This window comes from Homalodisca vitripennis, chromosome 1, assembly GCF_021130785.1.
Source record: "Homalodisca vitripennis isolate AUS2020 chromosome 1, UT_GWSS_2.1, whole genome shotgun sequence".
NCBI classification, from domain to species: domain Eukaryota; kingdom Metazoa; phylum Arthropoda; class Insecta; order Hemiptera; family Cicadellidae; genus Homalodisca; species Homalodisca vitripennis.
The window spans coordinates 39,187,466-39,209,412 of record NC_060207.1 but is presented as its reverse complement, the minus strand read 5'-3'; the positions used below and the strand labels follow the sequence as shown (position 1 = coordinate 39,209,412).

Sequence of the window (21,947 nt, the reverse complement as noted above, 5' to 3'; positions counted from 1 at the left end):
ATTTAAATTCAAAATAAATAAACTTATTCTCTATTATAAGCATAACTAAATTAATTTCTATTAAAAACTTCGTAGGAAACTTTTTTGTACCTTCTTGGTTGCAAGACCACTTATCTTCCAAAGCTTGTTCAAGAAATTGGTAATATTGTAACTAAAATTAAACCTTTATAAATTTAATTAGAAATAAATAAACTTATTTTATATTATAAGCTTAAATAAATAAATTAAATATTGCGTTGATATTTAATTAAGCTTCTAATCTCCGTTATTCAATTTTATTGCAATAATACAAATTCACCGTAAAACAAAACCTAATTAATTGTCGACTATTTCCCCAACAAAAATTATAATTCAAATATGAAATTTCAACTTACGCAAAATCCAACGCAGAACTGTTTTTGAACAATAAAAAATTTAAACACAACCACATCGTACGCAAATGAATGTTGAATGTTTTCTTCGAATGTATAAAATATTGTGCACCGCAAAACTCTCCGTCCTAAAGTAACAGTTTAAAATTCTCAATTCTGTTCTGTTCGTAAATTATTGATATTAAAAATATGTAAAAGAAAGTTCAATATCAATAAATAACTAAATTTATTTACATTTCTTTAAGTTAGATAACTAGGTCCGACATCTCTGATTACATATTAGAGAGATTGTGAAATTATGAACCATCGTCAATCATGGTAGAACACAATTTCTAAATATTAATACAGTATGATCAAAAGTTAAAAGATTACATAGATTAATGCAAGGTTTTATTTACAAAGTATGTGATATAAATAATGTAAAGTTTGAATAGTAGTTATACTAACAGTAGGCTAAAATTTAATACAGTAATAATGTAAGGGATTACAGTAAATGTTATCTCTTTGCATATGGGTCACTTTGGACTGTGGAGGTCACCACCTCAGGAATCTACGGCCTGTGGAAATTTCTGCCTCAATTCGTTACTGGTTGGTGAAAGCACTCTACATGTGGGACCCAGACCGATTAAAGTATTGGCTTCCGCAGCAATTCTTCCTCTACATCGGAGAACTACAACAACAGGGGACGAGCCTACACAAGTACCCAGGTCGTGAGTTTAATTAATTTAATTATTTTTAATATTATAAGTAATTAGTTGCTATTTACTTACTTATCGCCTCTGATTGTGAAGTATACAGACTCATCTAGATATATTGATAATTAATCATAGTTAAGTGGAAAATAATATTATTATCTAACACTGATACAAAATATGCTTATTATTGGATATTTTTGTTTAAAATTAGTTAATTGCTTGTTGTATTAACGGGGAGACCCTAGTATTCGATGATTTTACTGTGTAAGCAATGATTCAACGTGAATTGATAAGAAAGTTCGATATGATAATTTGTAAAGTGCCCTTTATTTTTCAAAACATTTTAAAACTAATGCTGCATTGAGGAACTGTTACGGACGGAGAGTTTTGGTTTGGAAACAGATGTAATTACATCAATTTGTGGTTTTAACAGGAATAATGGAGTTGCGCGGTATTAGAGGAACGCCAGTAGATTTTCACGTCTGCCAGCTTCTACGTAGATTTCAATAAGGACGCCTTCGTTAACCAATATCAAAACAGATATGATCCACTGCACAAATCCCAGGCCCTCTAACTCCGCTCTTCATATTGGTCTTTTATTGACCATTATGAGGGGCGTGAAAAGCATACACGGATTCCCTTCTACTTCCCAACTGTTCTTTCTAGCTGACATAATGCTCCAGTCAAAGAAAACCTACCATCCTGTGGTCACAGTCAGTTCCAGCATACAAGAAACTTCAACGCCGAGGTGACCTGAGTTCACGTGACGTGTGGTGATCAAATTTCTTTTTAGGTACTCTAGGTGAGATAACGAATTTGAATGTTTTCTTCGAATGTATTCTTATGTATAAAATATTGTGCACCGCAAAACTCTCCGTCCTAAAGTAACAGTTTAAAATTCTCAATTCTGTTCTGTTCGTAAATTATTGATATTAAAAATAGGTAAAAGAAAGTTCAATATCAATAAATAACTAAATTTATTTACATTTCTTTAAGTTGGATAACTAGGCCCGACATCTCTGATTACATATTAGAGAAATTGTGAAATTATGAACCATCGTCAATCATGGTAGAACACAATTTCTAAATATTAATACAGTATGATAAAAGTTAAAAGATTACATAGATTAATGCAAGGTTTTATTTACAAAGTATGTGATATAAATAATGTAAAGTTTGAATAGTAGTTATACTAACAGTAGGCTAAAATTTAATACAGTAATAATGTAAGGGATTACAGTAAATGTTATCTCTTTGCATATGGGTCACTTTGGACTGTGGAGGTCACCACCTCAGGAATCTACGGCCTGTGGAAATTTCTGCCTCAATTCGTTACTGGTTGGTGAAAGCACTCTACATGTGGGACCCAGACCGATTAAAGTATTGGCTTCCGCAGCAATTCTTCCTCTACATCGGAGAACTACAACAACAGGGGACGAGCCTACACAAGTACCCAGGTCGTGAGTTTAATTAATTTAATTATTTTTAATATTATAAGTAATTAGTTGCTATTTACTTACTTATCGCCTCTGATTGTGAAGTATACAGACTCATCTAGATATATTGATTATTAATCATAGTTAAGTAGTGGAAAATAATATTATTATCTAACACTGATACAAAATATGCTTATTATTGGATATTTTTGTTTAAAATTAGTTAATTGCTTGTTGTATTAACGGGGAGACCCTAGTATTCGATGATTTTACTGTGTAAGCAATGATTCAACGTGAATTGATAAGAAAGTTCGATATGATAATTTGTAAAGTGCCCTTTATTTTTCAAAACATTTTAAAACTAATGCTGCATTGAGGAACTGTTACGGACGGAGAGTTTTGGTTTGGAAACAGATGTAATTACATCAATTTGTGGTTTTAACAGGAATAATGGAGTTGCGCGGTATTAGAGGAACGCCAGTAGATTTTCACGTCTGCCAGCTTCTACGTAGATTTCAATAAGGACGCCTTCGTTAACCAATATCAAAACAGATATGATCCACTGCACAAATCCCAGGCCCTCTAACTCCGCTCTTCATATTGGTCTTTTATTGACCATTATGAGGGGCGTGAAAAGCATACACGGATTCCCTTCTACTTCCCAACTGTTCTTTCTAGCTGACATAATGCTCCAGTCAAAGAAAACCTACCATCCTGTGGTCACAGTCAGTTCCAGCATACAAGAAACTTCAACGCCGAGGTGACCTGAGTTCACGTGACGTGTGGTGATCAAATTTCTTTTTAGGTACTCTAGGTGAGATAACGAATTTGAATGTTTTCTTCGAATGTATTCTTATGTATAAAATATTGTGCACCGCAAAACTCTCCGTCCTAAAGTAACAGTTTAAAATTCTCAATTCTGTTCTGTTCGTAAATTATTGATATTAAAAATAGGTAAAAGAAAGTTCAATATCAATAAATAACTAAATTTATTTACATTTCTTTAAGTTGGATAACTAGGCCCGACATCTCTGATTACATATTAGAGAAATTGTGAAATTATGAACCATCGTCAATCATGGTAGAACACAATTTCTAAATATTAATACAGTATGATAAAAGTTAAAAGATTACATAGATTAATGCAAGGTTTTATTTACAAAGTATGTGATATAAATAATGTAAAGTTTGAATAGTAGTTATACTAACAGTAGGCTAAAATTTAATACAGTAATAATGTAAGGGATTACAGTAAATGTTATCTCTTTGCATATGGGTCACTTTGGACTGTGGAGGTCACCACCTCAGGAATCTACGGCCTGTGGAAATTTCTGCCTCAATTCGTTACTGGTTGGTGAAAGCACTCTACATGTGGGACCCAGACCGATTAAAGTATTGGCTTCCGCAGCAATTCTTCCTCTACATCGGAGAACTACAACAACAGGGGACGAGCCTACACAAGTACCCAGGTCGTGAGTTTAATTAATTTAATTATTTTTAATATTATAAGTAATTAGTTGCTATTTACTTACTTATCGCCTCTGATTGTGAAGTATACAGACTCATCTAGATATATTGATTATTAATCATAGTTAAGTGGAAAATAATATTATTATCTAACACTGATACAAAATATGCTTATTATTGGATATTTTTGTTTAAAATTAGTTAATTGCTTGTTGTATTAACGGGGAGACCCTAGTATTCGATGATTTTACTGTGTAAGCAATGATTCAACGTGAATTGATAAGAAAGTTCGATATGATAATTTGTAAAGTGCCCTTTATTTTTCAAAACATTTTAAAACTAATGCTGCATTGAGGAACTGTTACGGACGGAGAGTTTTGGTTTGGAAACAGATGTAATTACATCAATTTGTGGTTTTAACAGGAATAATGGAGTTGCGCGGTATTAGAGGAACGCCAGTAGATTTTCACGTCTGCCAGCTTCTACGTAGATTTCAATAAGGACGCCTTCGTTAACCAATATCAAAACAGATATGATCCACTGCACAAATCCCAGGCCCTCTAACTCCGCTCTTCATATTGGTCTTTTATTGACCATTATGAGGGGCGTGATGGGGGGGGGGGGGGGGGGGGGGGGGGGGGGGGGGGGGGGGGGGGGAAAAAGGGGGGGGGGGGGGGGGGGGGGGGGGGGGGGGGGGGGGGGGGGGGGGGGGGGGGAATTCTGCAATACATTATATTAACCCTTTTAGTGCTATAGCGTCTACGTTGTAGACGCAGCGTATTTTTATATATATATTGGTTCAGTTTATGCAAGTTACTGGCTGCAAACGATGACAGTTCATTCAAAAGCCATAGAATAATGATATTTGTATATTTAATTGCCGACGACCAGCTGTTTATATACGCATTGACGTGAAATAAAAAGGTCAGTTCGGATGTTTACGTTGCGAGCGAACTGACGCTGTGCTTTGTTTACTCTGTTTCATCTTATTTTATTGATTAAATTGTATTATAATTGTGAAATACTACTTCATTAGTATTCCAAATCATTGCATTACTTCATTTTTTCATTTTTTTCCGTGCGTATTATATTTTACTAAGTTACAATGTCTAATAAGAACATTGTAGGTTATGATGAGTTACTTCACACCTTTTTTTTATAGTTTTATTACTGAATAAAACAATTATTTAGGTAAAAAAAGTGTTAACTGTGCTAGAATTTCTTCTTTATTAATAATAATAAAGTTAGTAAAGCATTTATGCTAATAATAGTAAGTGTATTACTTTTTCTCTTGAGCGTCTCAAACATTAGGCCTATATGCAGGGCAAAATTTGGCGCGGACAACATATTATATTTTTAATCCACACTTCTTATTTGTTGTGTAAAAATAAAATCAAATATATGGAATTTGTTTTAGTTTTAGTTGCCCTTCCCGATGGTAAGCCTCAGAAAAATAATATAAAATTGTTTACATACTAAAACTGTATGCCAAAGTGAAAAAAATTATTTAAAAAATTTACATTATAAAGAAATTATTTTTATAACAATCCAAATATGTACAAATGTATTTTTTTTGTATTTATTTCTGTTTATTGGTTATTTATCTTAAATACTAAAACTCTGTATTTATGCCCTAAAATGCTTAGCACTCTTGGGTATGGCAATGCGCCAGACCCCTTAGCACTAAAAAGGGTTAAACAAACTTTTCATACTTTTTATTTCATAGATTTTTCAAACATTATACTCATGTTATAAGTTTATGGATTAAAATTTGATTTCAAAACATATAGTTGATTTTTTTTTACAGCTTTAATAACAGTTATAACACGAAATAATTAATTTCAGTTGCTTGCTGTAAAACGAGTATTTGAATTTGGTCTCTTCTTTCTTAACACTGAATTCTATAATGTTCTCATACTTTGCAGGTATATGCTGGGGGACGTGAGTTTTCAGTTTGAAGAGTTGAGAGCTGCTCTATACAACCGTCGATATGAACAACGTAAGTGTAAAGCTGTTTACTGTCTTAATAGATTTACACAAACAAGACTTAGAATGATATAAATCTGTTATATGTATTGGTAAACTGAGATGAGATGGATGTCGGAAATTTTGTGCTGGTATCTACACTACTTGGAACTCCTCTTACAAGTGCTGTGACTACTGAGAGTTGGGACCTTTCACAACTCTACATTACAATTACACTGAGCTGCTGAGACATGTGACCCAAACTTATTATCATCACTGATACACGTTGTGTGTCTAATAAGTTAAAATAGTCTAAGTGGCAATGTAATTGCTGTGTTATACAAGTTTTCTAGTGTACACCAAACCAACATATATTTGAACTGTTTCAGTTTTAACATCTATTAACTGAACATTGCTCTCTACATTGAGGTTGAAATGTCTCAAGGTTTATATTGTGTTGTGCTGTTTTGATACAGTGAGCACCGGAAACTCAGAAAATCTCCTTACTTTATTCTTTGTCAGCCATATTCTCTGAGCCGCGCTAACCCTTTAAGTGCCGTAGCTAATTTGCTATGTTACCTTCTTAAATTGCTGACTTGAATTTTGTATATTTGCAAGCTTTTTGGAAAAATGTTGTTCAATAACCACTGGACTTATTTTCATAATTTTTTATTTGGTTTCTTGGCAATAAAATTAAAATTACCGTACATATTTTTCTGGTAAAAATAAAATAGAATATACAAGGGCTATTCGGAAAGTTGATTACGTTTTGCACTGTGGCCGCTAGGGGCGGGACTAGCGCAGCCTTCTTGGTGTCAGGACGTCCCACCGCTCAGTGGCTATCAAGCCGTGCTATCGGGAAGTTCGTGTTATAACGCATCTAGTCACAGTGCCTGTTTGAAATGTCTGCCGCAATTGAAAATCCCGCCAACTGTGAGGTGCGCGCAGTTAATTAGGTTTTTGACTGCCAAAAACTGTAAGTCTATAGAAATCTATCGGAAGTTGTGTGAAGTTTATGGGAACAATATTATCACTGAAGGTGGAGTGCAACAATGGGTCATTAAGTTTAAAAATGGCCGAACAAATGTTCATGACGAAGAGCGAAGTGGAAGACCCAGCAGTAGTGACTGACGAACTTGTTGAGAAAGTTGACGCAAAGGTCAGAGAAAATCTATGGTAAACCATAACGGAACTCTCGCTTAGTTTCCCTCAAATTTCACAAACTTTGTTATACAAAATTGTCACTGATAAGCTTGGCTTCCCCAAGTTTTGTGCGAGATAGGTACCGAAAATCCTGACCGACGTCCACAAAAACCAGCGCATGGCTGCAGCGTTAACAATTTTGGATGCTTAGGACAAAGAGGGTGAATCACTACTCGATCGCAATCGTAACTGGCGATGAAATATGGGTGAAACATGTTAACTGCGAGACCAAATTGCAGTCAATGGAGTGGGGACACACAAGTTCCCCTCACAAACCAAGAAAATGTTTGCAAACGATGTCGGCAAGAAAGGTTATGGCGACCGTTTTTTGGGACAAGAAAGGTGTAATTCTTGTTGATTTCCTGGAACGAGGCACTACAATCAACTTAGAAAGGTATTGCCAAACGTAAAACAACCTCAGAAGAGTGATCCAAAACAAGCGTAGGGAAAATTTGAGCTCGAAAATTCTGTTGGTTTACGATAACGCTCGACCTCACACGGCAAAATCGCACACGTGAAGTTCTCTAATGATTCTAGTGGGAGTTGTTTCCTCATCCACCATACAGCCCGGATCTTGCACCAAGTGACTACCACTTGTTCCCATCAATGAAGAAGTGGCTGGCAACGCAGCGCTTTGACGACGACGCAGAGCTGCAGTAAGAAGTGACAAACTGGTTGAAGACACAGGTGGCTGAATTTTATGAGGAAGGCATTGTCAGGCTCATCCATCGATATGATAAGTGCCTAAATTTGAATGGTGACTATGTTGAAAAGTAGTATTTAAGTGTGGCTTTCAAGTGTATATAATAAAAATTATTTTCCTATACTTTGTTAATTTTTAATTCCAAAACGTAATCTACTTTCCGAATAGCCCTTGTATTTTGAATATGTGTTAGTACAAAAATTTGTTTAACTTTTGAGTTTTATTCAAAATGATCCATATGTATTACAGTGGAACCTCGATATAACGAACCTCAAGGAGAAATATACAACTTTGATATATCAAGAATATCGATATAATGAGCTTTGGTATATCAAGGATTTTTTGACTTCAATATAAAAAGATTTACAATCAATTGTTCTGTTATTCATTATATCAAGGTTAAATCAGTAGACTTCGATATATATAGGTACAAAATAACTACCATTATAATGTATGCTCAATTATGAATATTTTCTCGGAAAATGTGTTGTAAAAAATGATAACAAGTATTGTGCATAAATTTAAATGTATTAATTTTAGTAAAACTTACAGTACACTGTAAAATTGCATCAATTTAAATTGGCTCAAATCACGGTAATGTCCAAATCAAACTGAGTGTGGAATGTTGATTCATGACTGGAGACAACAGAAAACATAAGGGTTTCAGTTGTGAGGGTTTCAAGTCTGTACATGTAAAAAAAAAACGGTACTGTACTTCAGTTTGTTGCGCTGATGAAACTTAGATAATATGTAGAAGTTAACAGTAGAAAAACTTAAGGGCAAAAATTCAGTATATTGATGTTTACGTTAAAATTTCGTTTTATCAAGGAATTGATATATTGAGATTCGATATACTACTACGGTCCCACTGTTTTATTATTAGACCCTTTTAGCTATACCATTTAAAAGGCCATGAAATTATAAATAAATGTGATGTATAATATTGTATTTTTTTATGTACAGTGGAACCTCGATAAGTCGGATTAATCGGGACCGCGGCGCCGATCCGGGTTAACGAAAATCCGAGTTAGCTGGAGAATTAGGTAAAAATTAATAAAATACGGTATACCTACAGATAAACTCCATTATACTGTAATTGTAAAAACATCAAACATATGGACATTTATTATTAATCCTTACAGTACATTTATAACTGCACATTTCCTGGTAAAAAACTCAAGTCAGCTTTGGTTGTGCAAATGTCGTCTGCCGCTGGCATGCTGTGCGATCCCACAGTCTCTTCAACATGAGCAATTCAGCTGGCGATGTTTCTGCCTGCCGCTCGAAGTAAACCATTAGTTCGTTTAGTTTGGTCACTGCATCTCCATGACTCATCACTGGATCTTCAATGTCCTCGTCTGCCTCCTCAGCGTCTGATTCATTAGCATCAGGTAAAAACGACACGATCACTTCCTCGTCAGTAAGTGGCTCATAGCCTCCACAGTTTTTTCAAGATTTAATTAAGCTGATTCTAGTCACTTGTTCCCAAGATTCTGCAATCATGTACATTACAGTTTTTCACATAAAATGTGTTGAGAATCTCAACTACACCGTGTTCTCCTTCATTGTCAATGATTGTGCTTAGCATCTGTCTTCTGTAAACCTTCTTGAATTTCTCGAGAACCCCCTGGTTCATGGGCTGTAATAGCGCTGTTACATTAGGCGGCAAAAACTTGACAGTAATGTCCCCACTGACCAGCACATCTGCAGACGGATGTGAAGGAGCATTATCAATTAGTAGGACAGCTTTAATTGGCAACCCGCAATCTTTTAAATATTTCGTCACACCTGGCACAAAACAATCAAAAAACCAGTTTTTAAAAGTGTTGCTGTCCATCCATGCACTTCTTTGAGACTTGTAGACAACTGGTAGAGAATGTTATTGTTTCCGAGAATCCGCCGCCGTGTGCCATGAGTCACACACTCACTGTTGTACAGTCCCATCAAATACTGATGCAACATCGATTCACGGATACTATACCACTAAAAAATATTACGTTTTTTATTATTGAAATGTTTGTCTGATTTTTTAATTGAAAATCGGTTCGGGTTAGCCGGACTTTTCCGGGTTAACGGGGGCCAACTTATCGGAGTTGTACTGTATATAATTTTTTTTGTTTTCTTCACTCATTGTTATAAATAAAAAACAGATGTTATTGTTATCAGATAATGCACAAAATAACATAACTTCACCAATAAACTTGTCAGTAGATCGCCAAACCTTTATGCACGTGACAGTAATACTGGAAACAATAAAAACTATATAATAATTAATACATGATTTGGGTAAGGGATATATTTTTTTTAAAAGAGCTTGCATAAGTGTTAAATACAAGGCTACCATTTTGAACTTTAACTATAACATCAAGTTTAAGGTTAACCTTGTTTCTAATTATAGCAATATCATAACTTAATTTTGATTTGTATACTTTGTTTTAACAAGGCAATAATTTTTCAGTTGAAGCATTGAGAATACAACAGGAAATTCAGAATGATGTGAATGTCAGGCAACAGCACCAGGAAGACCAGATAACTGATGAAGATGATATTTCCAGTCCAGAAAAAGATGGAGATGTTCCTACCAGTGGTGAGAAAGATGTAAGTTTCACATAATAATTGCGGCATCAATCGTTATTATTATTCCATTGGTCTTAGTCCAGCTATTGTAATAGTCCGGTACAATACTTTATTTTGTAAGACAGTAAGAAACCAAAGATCCATATAACCTCTTCGAACAAAGATACAAGATACAAGATCGTTTATTTTCCATTAAATAATACAGTGATTACAATAGGCATCGTCAGTTACATTTTGTTATTATCTACAAACAAGATTGTTCAATATCATAAATAAACATATAGATACACACAAAAATAAATAGCACATATAACACAGACATTATAAAATAAATTAACAGTTATTATCAAGTTTGTAAAATTGATCCTGGTAAAGCGTTCGTGTCACATGTCATGTACTCCTCAATATTATAAAATGGATTTTATGCCAACCAACCCTTGAGTAATAATTTAAATTTATTTAGTTCAAGGTACCAACATTCCTTTGGCAGTTTATTAAAAAGTGCAATGTTCATGCAATAATGGCTGACCTGGGCTTTCTTGAGCCTTATGAATGGTAATTCTAGCTTATACTTAGATCTCGTATTATAATTGTGTACGTCCTGTCTTAGCTGGTAATTATCAATATTTTCCCTAACATTGACTAGAGCGGGGAAAATATACATGTTTATAACAGTCATTATTTTATATTCTTTAAAAATAGGACGACAGTGTTCTCTACTACCAGTATTTTTGATAACCCTTAGTGCCATTTTTTGCCATATCAAAACTCTCTGAACCCCACAGCTGTTCCCCCATAGATTTATACCATATGATAATATAGAATGAAAAAAAGCATACTATGACATAATAACATTTTTTTACTAACACAGAGACTTAATTTACGTAACAAATATATAACTCTAGATAACTTAATATATAATTGACTAGTATGATTATCCCAGCTTAGTTTGCTATCCAGGTGAATTCCTAAAAGTTTAACAGAACTCTTTGTGCTATTGTTGTCCAAAGAGAAAAATATTTCTTCGGTTTTACCAGCATTTACAGTCAACATATTGTTTTTGAACCATTCAAGAGCTATTTGTAAAGATTGATTTTGCAATGTAACTAAGTCATTAAGGTGATTGCTTGAATTGAATAAAGTTGTGTCGTCCGCGTATAAAACTGATGCACAGGGCATACTATTGGCAAAATCATTAATGGCTATAATAAACAAAAAAAGGACCAAGTACCAATCCTTGTGGTACACCAACTTGCACATTTTTGTAATCTGAGAAATCGGAACCCTGAATCACAATTTGACTTCTGTTTGTTAAATATGATGATAACAAGAAAAGTTCTTTACCCCTAACTCCGTAGCTGTGTAATTTTTTAACAAGAAGCTTGAGTGGTATACTATCAAATGCTTTTGACAAGTCAATTAGAGTAGCAGAGCATGGATCTGTTTTCAAAACTTATGAGGACCTTTTCAACAATTGATTGAACTGCTTTTGATGTGTTTTTTTTCCTGGTAAAAATCCAAACTGTTCTTCACACAAAAAAAGCGAGCTACTGTCGAAAAAATTATACAGCTGATCTTTAACACAACACTCAAATATTTTACTCACTATAGGGACTAATGATATTGGCCTGTAGCTAGAGGGACTGTTTCTATCACCTTTTTTGAATATTGGTGTAATCCTCACTACCTTAAGTTTGCTAGGAAAAATCCCTTGATCCAAAATCATATTAAATATATATACTAAAGGTTCAGCTATTGTGTCTATTATTTCCTTAAATATCTTATTAGAAAACTCATAGAAATCTTCACTTTGTGATGAGCTAAATTTAGATACACACAACAAGACATCCTTGACAGTAATGGGTTTCCAAGTAAAGTACTTTCTTTCAAAGGATCTACAAGAGATAAAACTGTTTACATTTTGAATAGCTAAATCAAAGTTATCATTTGGATGTAGGTTATTCATTTGGCTAACACAATTTACAAAATAATTATTAAAAGTATCAGATTCTTTTGATATTCCTTGTTACAGTTTGATTCAGACTTAATAACATTCCAAGCAGCTTTACACTTATTTTTGGATGATAGAATGTAATTTTCAAAAGCAATTTGTTGTGCCCGTCTTATTTCAGCCTTGTATTGCTTTCTGATTGTAATGTATGCAGTTTTGTGAACATTTTCATCAGTAAGATCTTTGTTATTTTTATATCTATCATAAAATACCATAACAGAATCCCTGTAGGATTTAAGTTGAGGTGTAAACCACTTATTTTTTTATTTTACTTTTACTTTTGGACTCATTTACCTTTACATTTTTTACAGGGCAACATTCGTCATAATTAACACTTAATATGCTTAAAAAATAAGTCAGAGCTTCGTTTACATTAGCATACCCATACAAGTAATTCCAACTAAAGTTATTAAATTTTCTTTAAGATAAGATACAGCCTGGGAGTATAAAGATCTAACCTGTTTAGTGATTACGTTAGCTTTACTTTTGAGATTGTCAAGGCTACTAAAGTTTGCTAAAACACCAAAATGGTCTGACATACAAGCATCTACAACTTTGCACTGCACTTCGTCATTGCTTATATGTTAGTTATTATATTATCAATGCAAGCTTGACCTCTAGTCGCTTCCATGTTGACACAATACATATTATATGATCATAATAAGTTAAGAAAATATTTTGTTGTTTGGTCATTTTTAAAAACATTAATATTAAAATCCCCTGTTAAAATAAAATTAGATGAGTATTTTTTACTTAAATACTCCAGAAAAATATCAAGACATTGAAAAAAAATTTCCACATTAGACTGTGGTGTCCTATAAATTGAAACAATTACAGTGTTTAACTTTTGTTATGTAGGCAGCTGAGACTTCAAAGATGCTATTTATAGAAAATTTACTGACATTTATGACTGAAAACACCAGGTGAGACTTGATAAAAATAGATGAACCCCCATTCCTAAGCGGTGGTTACCTGCAGTAAGCTCCAGCAAGACTGAAACCCTCTGGAATGTACAGAGGAATTTCTTCTGAGCATAGTCAGTGCTAATTTATTGTAACAACATTGCAGTCAATATAATTCAAAAATAACTCTAACATATCTAATTTGTTTCTAATGGATTGAATATTGATATGAAATACTTTGAAACCATTAAGACCTAGGTTGTTTCTATTATTAACTAGAAAGATCCCGTATTCCCCATAATAAGACATGAGTCATGGTCTGAAACTGTAATGAAACTTTTGTCTGGCTTCTAGCATGCCCAGACTGGTAACGATTTAGTAGTATAAATATAATGAGAGTCATGAGGAACGTAGTAGCACATTCCAGTTGGTACTGTATAGCTGCGTTCATTGTGCTTGTGACAGTGTCATAGTGAAGGTCACTTCTACATTAGTGTTCAAGATCACCACCAACTGTGAAGTACCTAGCATCATTAGATTTATTTTAGAAAGAAAAGTGCAGGTGGTGGCAATTCATTATGAAGTGTGTTTTGTGTATGTAGTGTCAAATATACTGTCCAAGCTAAGTAATAACACTTACTAGATTATAGTGTCGCATTTTTGCATTGATTATATATTTTTTAAATATAGAAAAGAAATCTGTTTAAAAGTGCTTTGATTGATATTGATTTGTACTTGGTTATTCCATTTTGGACTTGGAATGTGAAGAAACTGCTTAACTTAAATTCTGTATTTTTACTTATGAACCATAAAGTTAATATTTATTTTTAATAAAACTACATTTTTAGTGTTTTGCTTAAGTTTTTAGCTTATAAATAATCAAAACTGAATAACTACAAAAAAGTATTTGTGTATTAGTTCTGTATTTGTATTTCTGAATTAAATGATTTTCAGTGTGTTATCAAAACACACACACACACACACACACACAAATAATATTCTTTGTAAAGGACAGTATTTGAGCTTTAACCCTTAAAATAACTGGGATTTAAAAGCAATTTTCAAGTACAATAATTTAATTAGCTTTAATTTTAAACATTTTTTTATATGTCATTTATTCTTTTCTTGTTAATGTACCATGTACTTTAAGCTATAATTCCTCTTAATTTAAAAGTAATTGGAATTCTCATTTGTATCATAAAAATAGAATTAGTCTCAAGTAGCTCTCTAATATCAACAGTGTATATATATACATATTATATATATATAATATATATTATATTATATGTTAGGTCCATAAAGTGCACTAGTATTTCAATAAATTGATAGGATACTTCTATACCAGCTACAGAGTTCAAAATATCTTTATTGTACATTCTTTAAGAATTACAATTAAGTCAAATTACATTTTCTGATTAATTGAGTTCTTCACTGTTGAGGAATTAACTCAGCATGTAGAAGGGTCTTCTCAATAACCATGTCTTCAGCTCCTTTCTCAGTTGGTTCCCTGTGAGCTCCTTCATAGATGCAGGCAGATGGTTCCACAGCTTGCAATTGGCGTATGATGGTTTTTTTCTCCGCTAGAGTAGTGCGATGGAGCTCTGACAGCCTTCTTCTGTTGGAGGAGAATTCGGTTGAAATTTTGAGAACTGGTTCCTCCCCATACCAGAAGACCATAACGTATGTGAGACTCCACCAAAGAGAAGTATGCCATCCTAGCTGCAGCAAGACCTGCAGTCCATTTCACTCATCGAACAACATATATACCAGTGCTGATTTTTTTTGCATGATTGATTGATGTGTTCGGTCCAGGAGAATTTATCATTAAGGATTATGCCAAGAAATTTGGTTTGGCTTGCTTCATTGATGTCTACTGCATTTGGTACTTCTTCTTTTCTTGTCGTGAAATGTATGTGGGTGGTCTTGTTTGGGTTAATTGCCAGATCGTAATTTTTACAATATTGTATGGCTGTATTCAAGGCTAGCTTTATACTGAGAGACTGTTGGGCTGCTGTTTGGTCGCTGACTAAGAGTGTAGTGTCATCAGTGAACATTACTGTTTTTACGTCTTGACTCTGCATATGATTGGGGAAGTCGTTTGTCATCAAAATAAATAGAACTGGACCCAGGACCGAGCCTTGAGGTACTCCTCTTGTCATAGGTTGAGGTGTTGATCGGTATGTGGACAACTGGCATGCCATAGATCGCTGTAGCTCAACAATTTGTGATCGTCCTACAAGATAGCTCTCAAACCACTTCCTAGCCAAACCTTTCACTCCCGACTTCAAGCTTGTTGCACAGCAATTCATGACCAAGGCAATCAAACGCCTTGTTGTAGTCAAGGAATATGGCTAATACAAACTGTTCATTTTCAATTTGTTCAATGATGCATTCAATTAGGTCAATCAGGGCTGTGGTTGTCGATTTATTTTTCAGGAAGCCATGCTGATTCTCGGTTAGCAGTTATGTTGGGTTATATGTTTCATCTGTCTGATTAGGACAATGTTTTCTAAAATTTTGGAAAATGTGGAAACAAGAGTGATTGGTTGGTAGTTTTGGAGCTCTGTAGTTGAATCTTTTTTGTGAAGCACTGACACTGGGATTTTTTAAAATCTCAAAACAATGTTTTCTTTGGTATGTGCTGCAATTAATATAACATTAATTTAGTTTCTTTTATAGCTGAAAGATCACAGCACTTTTATAGGTAAGGACAGAATTTTATATCTGTGTAATATGGTGGGCCATATATAGTGAGTAGCTTGCCAAAGTGAAGAGCCGCTCAGTGTGTCCCATTAAGCTAAGGGAGTGGATATCATTAAAATACTTCATCTAATGTAAAAATAACTGCCACGGCTTATTCAGTGTGGCTCCCCGAGCTGAGAGAATAATCACATAAGATGAATACCGATCTCTAAAGGTTAAATTACCTACTTAAAAATAATTGTTCTTAATTCTGTATGAAATTACACTTTAATATTAATAATCTGTTCTTTTGGATTTAATTTTTTATTTCCCTGTTTTTTACTTAAATTTAAACATAATATTGTGTAAACTTAATTCCGGGCCATGGTGGAATTAATTTCTAATGTTATAGACTAACGTAACTCCAGTGAAAACACAGATGCAGAAGTCCGTTACACCTGAGCCAACATATGAGCAGCATTTGCAAAGTCCAGTTCCCTCATCCAAGGTAAGTTTAATTGGAAATGAAATAAAGATTTATTGAAAGAATGTTAGAGATTTTCTGTGTGACATGCTTTTGCCAAGTAACACATAAAAGTATAAAAAGTATATTTACAAGCAAAAATGTAGTGATTTTAACTTCATTTATATATTTAATTCTATTAAAAATTCTCAATTTTAACTTTAGTAAGATCTTTTCCAACCTTACCGTACCTTAATAACATGTAGGTAAAATTCAAACCCAATCTATCATATTTATTAAAGATTAAATTGTGAAGTTTACGTCTTAAAATTGAATTGAATTTAATCAAGATTATAATTATAAATTTTGTATCTTTAGGTACTTGTACAGACTGGTATTAACTCTGAAATATGTATTGAAGACAAATTAAAATCTCCTTTTCAAGTTCAAAATATTAATAAACTGGTGAGTTAAAATATGCTTTTATTTTTAATCAGCTATTATACAAAATACATAAAATAATTTAAAATATTACTTTTATAATCCTACAATTAGTAACTTTAAAAACTGATTCATCATCAATACCTTGTTTTATTCACTTAACTGTGTTTTTATTTTTAATTACAGTATAATCAATCACATTTATATAATCGGAGCTCATCTGAATTTATAGTAAAAAGCCGCATTAAAGATCCAAAATCAATTTATTGATTACAGGTCAACCTTTTAGTCACGTAAAGTTTACGTTTTTCACAGTTTTATATTTCTAAATTATAACCAACTTAAATATTAAATCAGGTAAAGTAATATGTTGCAGACCTAGAGTTTAAAATAGTACATTTTTAGAGTGTGTATTTGTTAATGGACACACTTATTACATATTTTGTAACTGTAGCCTGTAAATATTATATGTTTATTTCATACAGTTCTGTTCATGTGAATGTGATAATTTCCTTCACTTATTTCATTATTTTTTCTATAGATATTACTTGATATTATAGATGCTTGTTTACTTGTAACAAATTAGACTGTACTGTACTCATAAGTCAAATTTTGCTTTTATTTGTAACTTAGAGCTGAGTCTCATCTGATAACAGTGAAACATTTAACTACATATGTTTATGATGGTATGTTATTGACTTTTTTTGTGATGATATGACTTAATTTGTTTGTTTGATTAAATAGGGTTTTGAGTGTAAGACTGCACCATTGGAGGCGAACACGTCTTTGTTCCATTGCCAATCATTCACTGTCAACACAAAAGAGGCGATGAACGTTGTCCAGGAGATGTGGAACAGTCCATCTCCTGCCCCAGGTATCATTAATAAAACATTTTGTGATATCACCTGAAAAAATTGTACATTAAGAATTAGCTTGAGTGTCATTCCATATCAAATCACCCAGGTCATGTCACCCACTATTTTATATTTACATGAAACATTGCACATTTGCTTATACTTTTGCCCTGTAGACCTGTAAAGTTTTATTGTTCTAGGATTTATACTTTTTTTATATAGAATTTTAAAAATACTAATATTACAATAATTTGATTATACAATACTATCCATACAGGAACCTAGTTTAAAAGAGATAATCAATTCTATTTAATTTTCTGTTACAAAATTATTATTAAATTTTTTTTAACTTAACTCTCATTAGATAATATTGTGAACTCTCTCTCTCTCTTCCTAATTTATGTTTCATTTAGACTTTTAATTAAAAAATGGTGCACTACAACGAATGGTATGACTTTTACAATACCAGAAACAACAACACCATTGTATTACCTCATCATAACCTAGAAAAATTTAAAATAGGCACCACCTATGCTGGAATAAAATGTTTAAACTATATTCCCAAAGCAATAAAGGAAATAAATGAATTTAAACTATTACTAAAAGACTTTCTTTTGCAGCATGCGTTTTATTCACTAGATGAATTATATTCATTAGGATAGTCAATGTAACTCAAACATTCAATACAAAACATACAATAGTGTTTTAAGGTTTTTTTACAATTATTTTATTGTATCATATAAGGTTTTACAGTATGAAGAAACATTGTTAATACAGTCGACTCTCGATAACTCGAATTTCAAGGGAACGGCTGTTTTCTTCGAGTTACGTCTAGTTCGACTTAAGAATAGTTCGAGTTATAGAGGTAATATTTCACTAAATTCGACTTAAAGAGGTAATTCGACTTACAGAGGTAAACAAAATAAAATTCGAGTTATAGAGGTACAAATAAACTATGTTTTTTATTCCCTACATCCTTTACAAAACTAATGTATGTACTGTAACTACATACAGCATTTGTACTTACTGTCACACTGCAATGTATGTCTACAATTCATACGTACTTACAATTCAAATTTGAAAATAATCCGTAATCTTCGTCTGCCTAAGGCTTTTTTCAAAATTTAAGTCTATAATGGTCTCAATAACAACAACAGCAGAGAACACGTTGTCTGGTACGTCACTTGATTGTTCTAAGTAGCTACGTAAAGTGTTCACTGCGGCCTTGGCTTCCTTGGTTGTGATGTCCGATGGCTGCTCCATGCCGTCGTCATTGTCATCATCAGAGAGGACGTCTTCACTTGTTACAGTTGCGATGATGTCTTGGTCCGATAATGATCCGTATACTGAAACACCCTCGTCGACATTTGCAAAATCATCAAAGTCTAAATTCGGGAGCTCGTTATTTATCACGGTCCACTCAGCTTCAGCATTAGGAAGTCTTGGTTCTAGTTCATGGGTTAGTTCTAGTTCAGCTTCGAGTTAGCGAGGGTTGATCTGAAAATTTCGATTTGTTGAGGTAATGTATTTAAAGACTTCGACTTATCTACTGAACTTCGAGTTATAGAGGTAATTTTTCTATCACTTCGAGTTATTGAGGTAAAATTCGGGTGCAAAATTAATTCAAGTTACGCATGGTTTTTTTCGACTTAGGCAGGTTTTCTCAAGGGAACGGAAAAAAATTCGAGTTATCAAAGAATTCGACTTATTGAGGTTCGAGTTATCGAGAGTCGACTGTAGTAGTTATAATGTACTTGACACTATTTATTGTATATTTATACATACTAAATAAAGACTTTTTTATTTATACTTGTAAATTGTTTTAGGATTTGGAAAAAATTCAAGATCTTCTAGAGTTTTTCCAGTGTCTCCAGTAGCACTGGACGAGTCAGGAGTTTTCAAAGTGCCACCTGTTCCACCTGCTCCTTGTCGGGCTGATGAGGGAGATCCAGCTGGAGCCTCGAAGCTACCGACTCCATGTTTCCCGATCTATTGTGATGATGAACCAGCTCCTGCCCCTGCCTCTGCCCCATCCTTGACACCTGCTTCATCACAACCTTTCCAGATATATTCTGATGACATGGAACCTGAACCACAACCTACAAAAGAGAATGTTGTGGATTCTGAAAATATTCAAAACCTCAACCAAGCTGAAAACGTTCCTTTGCCACTCCCACCTTTTCATCCCATGACTAAACAGCCTATGTCACAGTTTGGAAGAGTGCATCCACCAGGCACTGATGCTGCCACTCTGAAGATGTTGGCTTTCGATTCAGATGATTCTTGTGATGAGATGCCGATGCCAAATAGAAAAACAGCAGAAAATTTCAAACCACAGCACCCATTGTTGGGATCGAACAACATTCCCACAGTGTCTGTCACAGCCCCAACACCGGTTATTGAGAAACATCAGAAAACATTTGAGGAAGGCATGATTTCACATCCAATATTTCAAGATGAGGTAATTGCTTGCGAGATCAGATTAATGCATGATTATTGTACTGTCTCTTACATTTTTAAACATATTTGAACATTTACAGTTTCACTTGAAAGTAAATTTTCATTGTGACACTGCATTTTTTATTTATGAGAAATTACATCCACATTTGAATAAGTTCAAAATGTTTAATATTTGTGAAATCATTGTTTGAACAATTCCCTCAGCATGAGGTAGAATACCTCATACGTGTGTGTTTAAAAATAAATGTATTTTCAAGGAGATTAAATAACTATAAATATCAGGTTCCAATAATCTACAAATGATACAATTGAAGTTAATTTAATTTCTTAACAGAATATTATAGTGGGAATTAATGGTTACTTACCTTGACAAAAGAACATGTGCAATTCACATTTGTGGCAGTTTTAATATTCCAGCTCAACACAGAAAGTTGGAAGAGTTCTGGCAGAATCATCACACAACCAATTAAAAATTATTTCACGTAAAATTAATTATGTTGTTTCCAACATCCGTTTACATAAATATTTGGTATCTACTAAAAACTACAACATTTCTATGATATGAAGTTTATAATATATATTTATTTTAGTACTACTGTATTACAATCAAATACTCCTATTATATAAAAAATAATTACTCCTATATACAGAAGTGTTTTATAATCATAACTTGTTACTTTATATTCATTATAATTACATCTGATTTAGAAGAAGACCGTGGCTATTTTTCTGCTTTACTTTTTTTACTGTTTATTCTTATCTAGATTATTTTTTTAAACACATGTACTTATAACAACAGTTTATGTTTAAAGCCTACAATGTTTTGGTCTACTGTAACCCAAATAAATAAAAATCCATAAATTTGGAAAACTTGTTTTTGGAATTATTTTTTATATTAAATATATATGTATGACTACCCTAACAAACACTTCTATGATTGAAAGGATAATTACAAACATTAACCTTAGGACTGCCCAGTTATTAATTTTGAGTCCAGGTAAATACATTTTATGTTAATGTCTCATTTCTAATTGCGTCATCTTCGCTTCGAAAGGGTTAATACAGATAAGAATATGCATTTTTGACTGCCCAGTCTATTCATTTTGAGTCCCTATAGGTTTTACTCTACCGTGCCTCAATTTCTAATTGCGTCATCTTCGCTTCAGAAAGGGTTAATACAAACATTAACCTTAGGACTGCCCAGCAATTCATTTTGAGTCCCTATAGGTTTACTCTACCGTGCCTCATTTCTAATTGTGTCATCTTCGCTTCTGTGACATATTATTTAACCAGAACAAATATGAAATTTTACATATTCCCAGTGAACTAAACTGTCCAAAATAGGTATTGAGATTTCTGACAAACATCAAACTTGACTTTAGCTACTTATAAAGTAGTTGTGTAGTTAACATTCAATATGAAGTTGATAACATTTCCTTTGAACTTGTTTTTAGCTATAAAAAAAGCTTACGAACTTCCAATTATTACATTGAAGAATATTTTTGTCTTGCATTAATGAAACTTACACGTACAACACTGAAAAGAGCAGTTATTTCTAAACCGGTGTATTTTTGTAAAACCTTACGCATATAAAAACAAATTGTGTTCTCTTGTGGCTGCACCCACTTGATAATGATCAGTGACTCGTATGTAGTTGTTTTTGTTTTATCAAATAAAAACTGTTTCGATATGAAATTTTATTAGGATGAAACTAACC

General features: G+C 33.2%; 1 protein-coding gene and 1 long non-coding RNA gene across 4 annotated transcripts in view; both read left to right on the top strand.

Annotated features, from left to right (window-relative positions):
* Positions 1-840: 840 nt before the first annotated feature.
* On the top strand, positions 841-4,580 carry LOC124360080. The gene is made up of 3 exons (XR_006922203.1): positions 841-1,868; positions 2,948-3,316; positions 4,393-4,580. It is a non-coding gene; the product is annotated as an uncharacterized LOC124360080 (long non-coding RNA).
* A 1,316-nt stretch (positions 4,581-5,896) lies between these two features.
* LOC124360068 overlaps positions 5,897-21,947 on the top strand; it is a 37,890-nt gene continuing 21,839 nt past the window's right edge. For 2 of the 3 annotated variants that reach the window (XM_046813337.1, XM_046813356.1), the window contains exons 1-6: positions 5,897-5,968; positions 10,299-10,438; positions 16,425-16,520; positions 16,854-16,940; positions 17,661-17,790; positions 19,597-20,231. In XM_046813337.1, coding sequence (XP_046669293.1) covers positions 5,899-5,968; positions 10,299-10,438; positions 16,425-16,520; positions 16,854-16,940; positions 17,661-17,790; positions 19,597-20,231 — 1,158 coding nt within the window. In that variant the 5' untranslated portion in view covers positions 5,897-5,898. The remainder of the gene's footprint in view (positions 5,969-10,298; positions 10,439-16,424; positions 16,521-16,853; positions 16,941-17,660; positions 17,791-19,596; positions 20,232-21,947) is intronic. The other variant, XM_046813347.1, reaches the window with a different exon arrangement.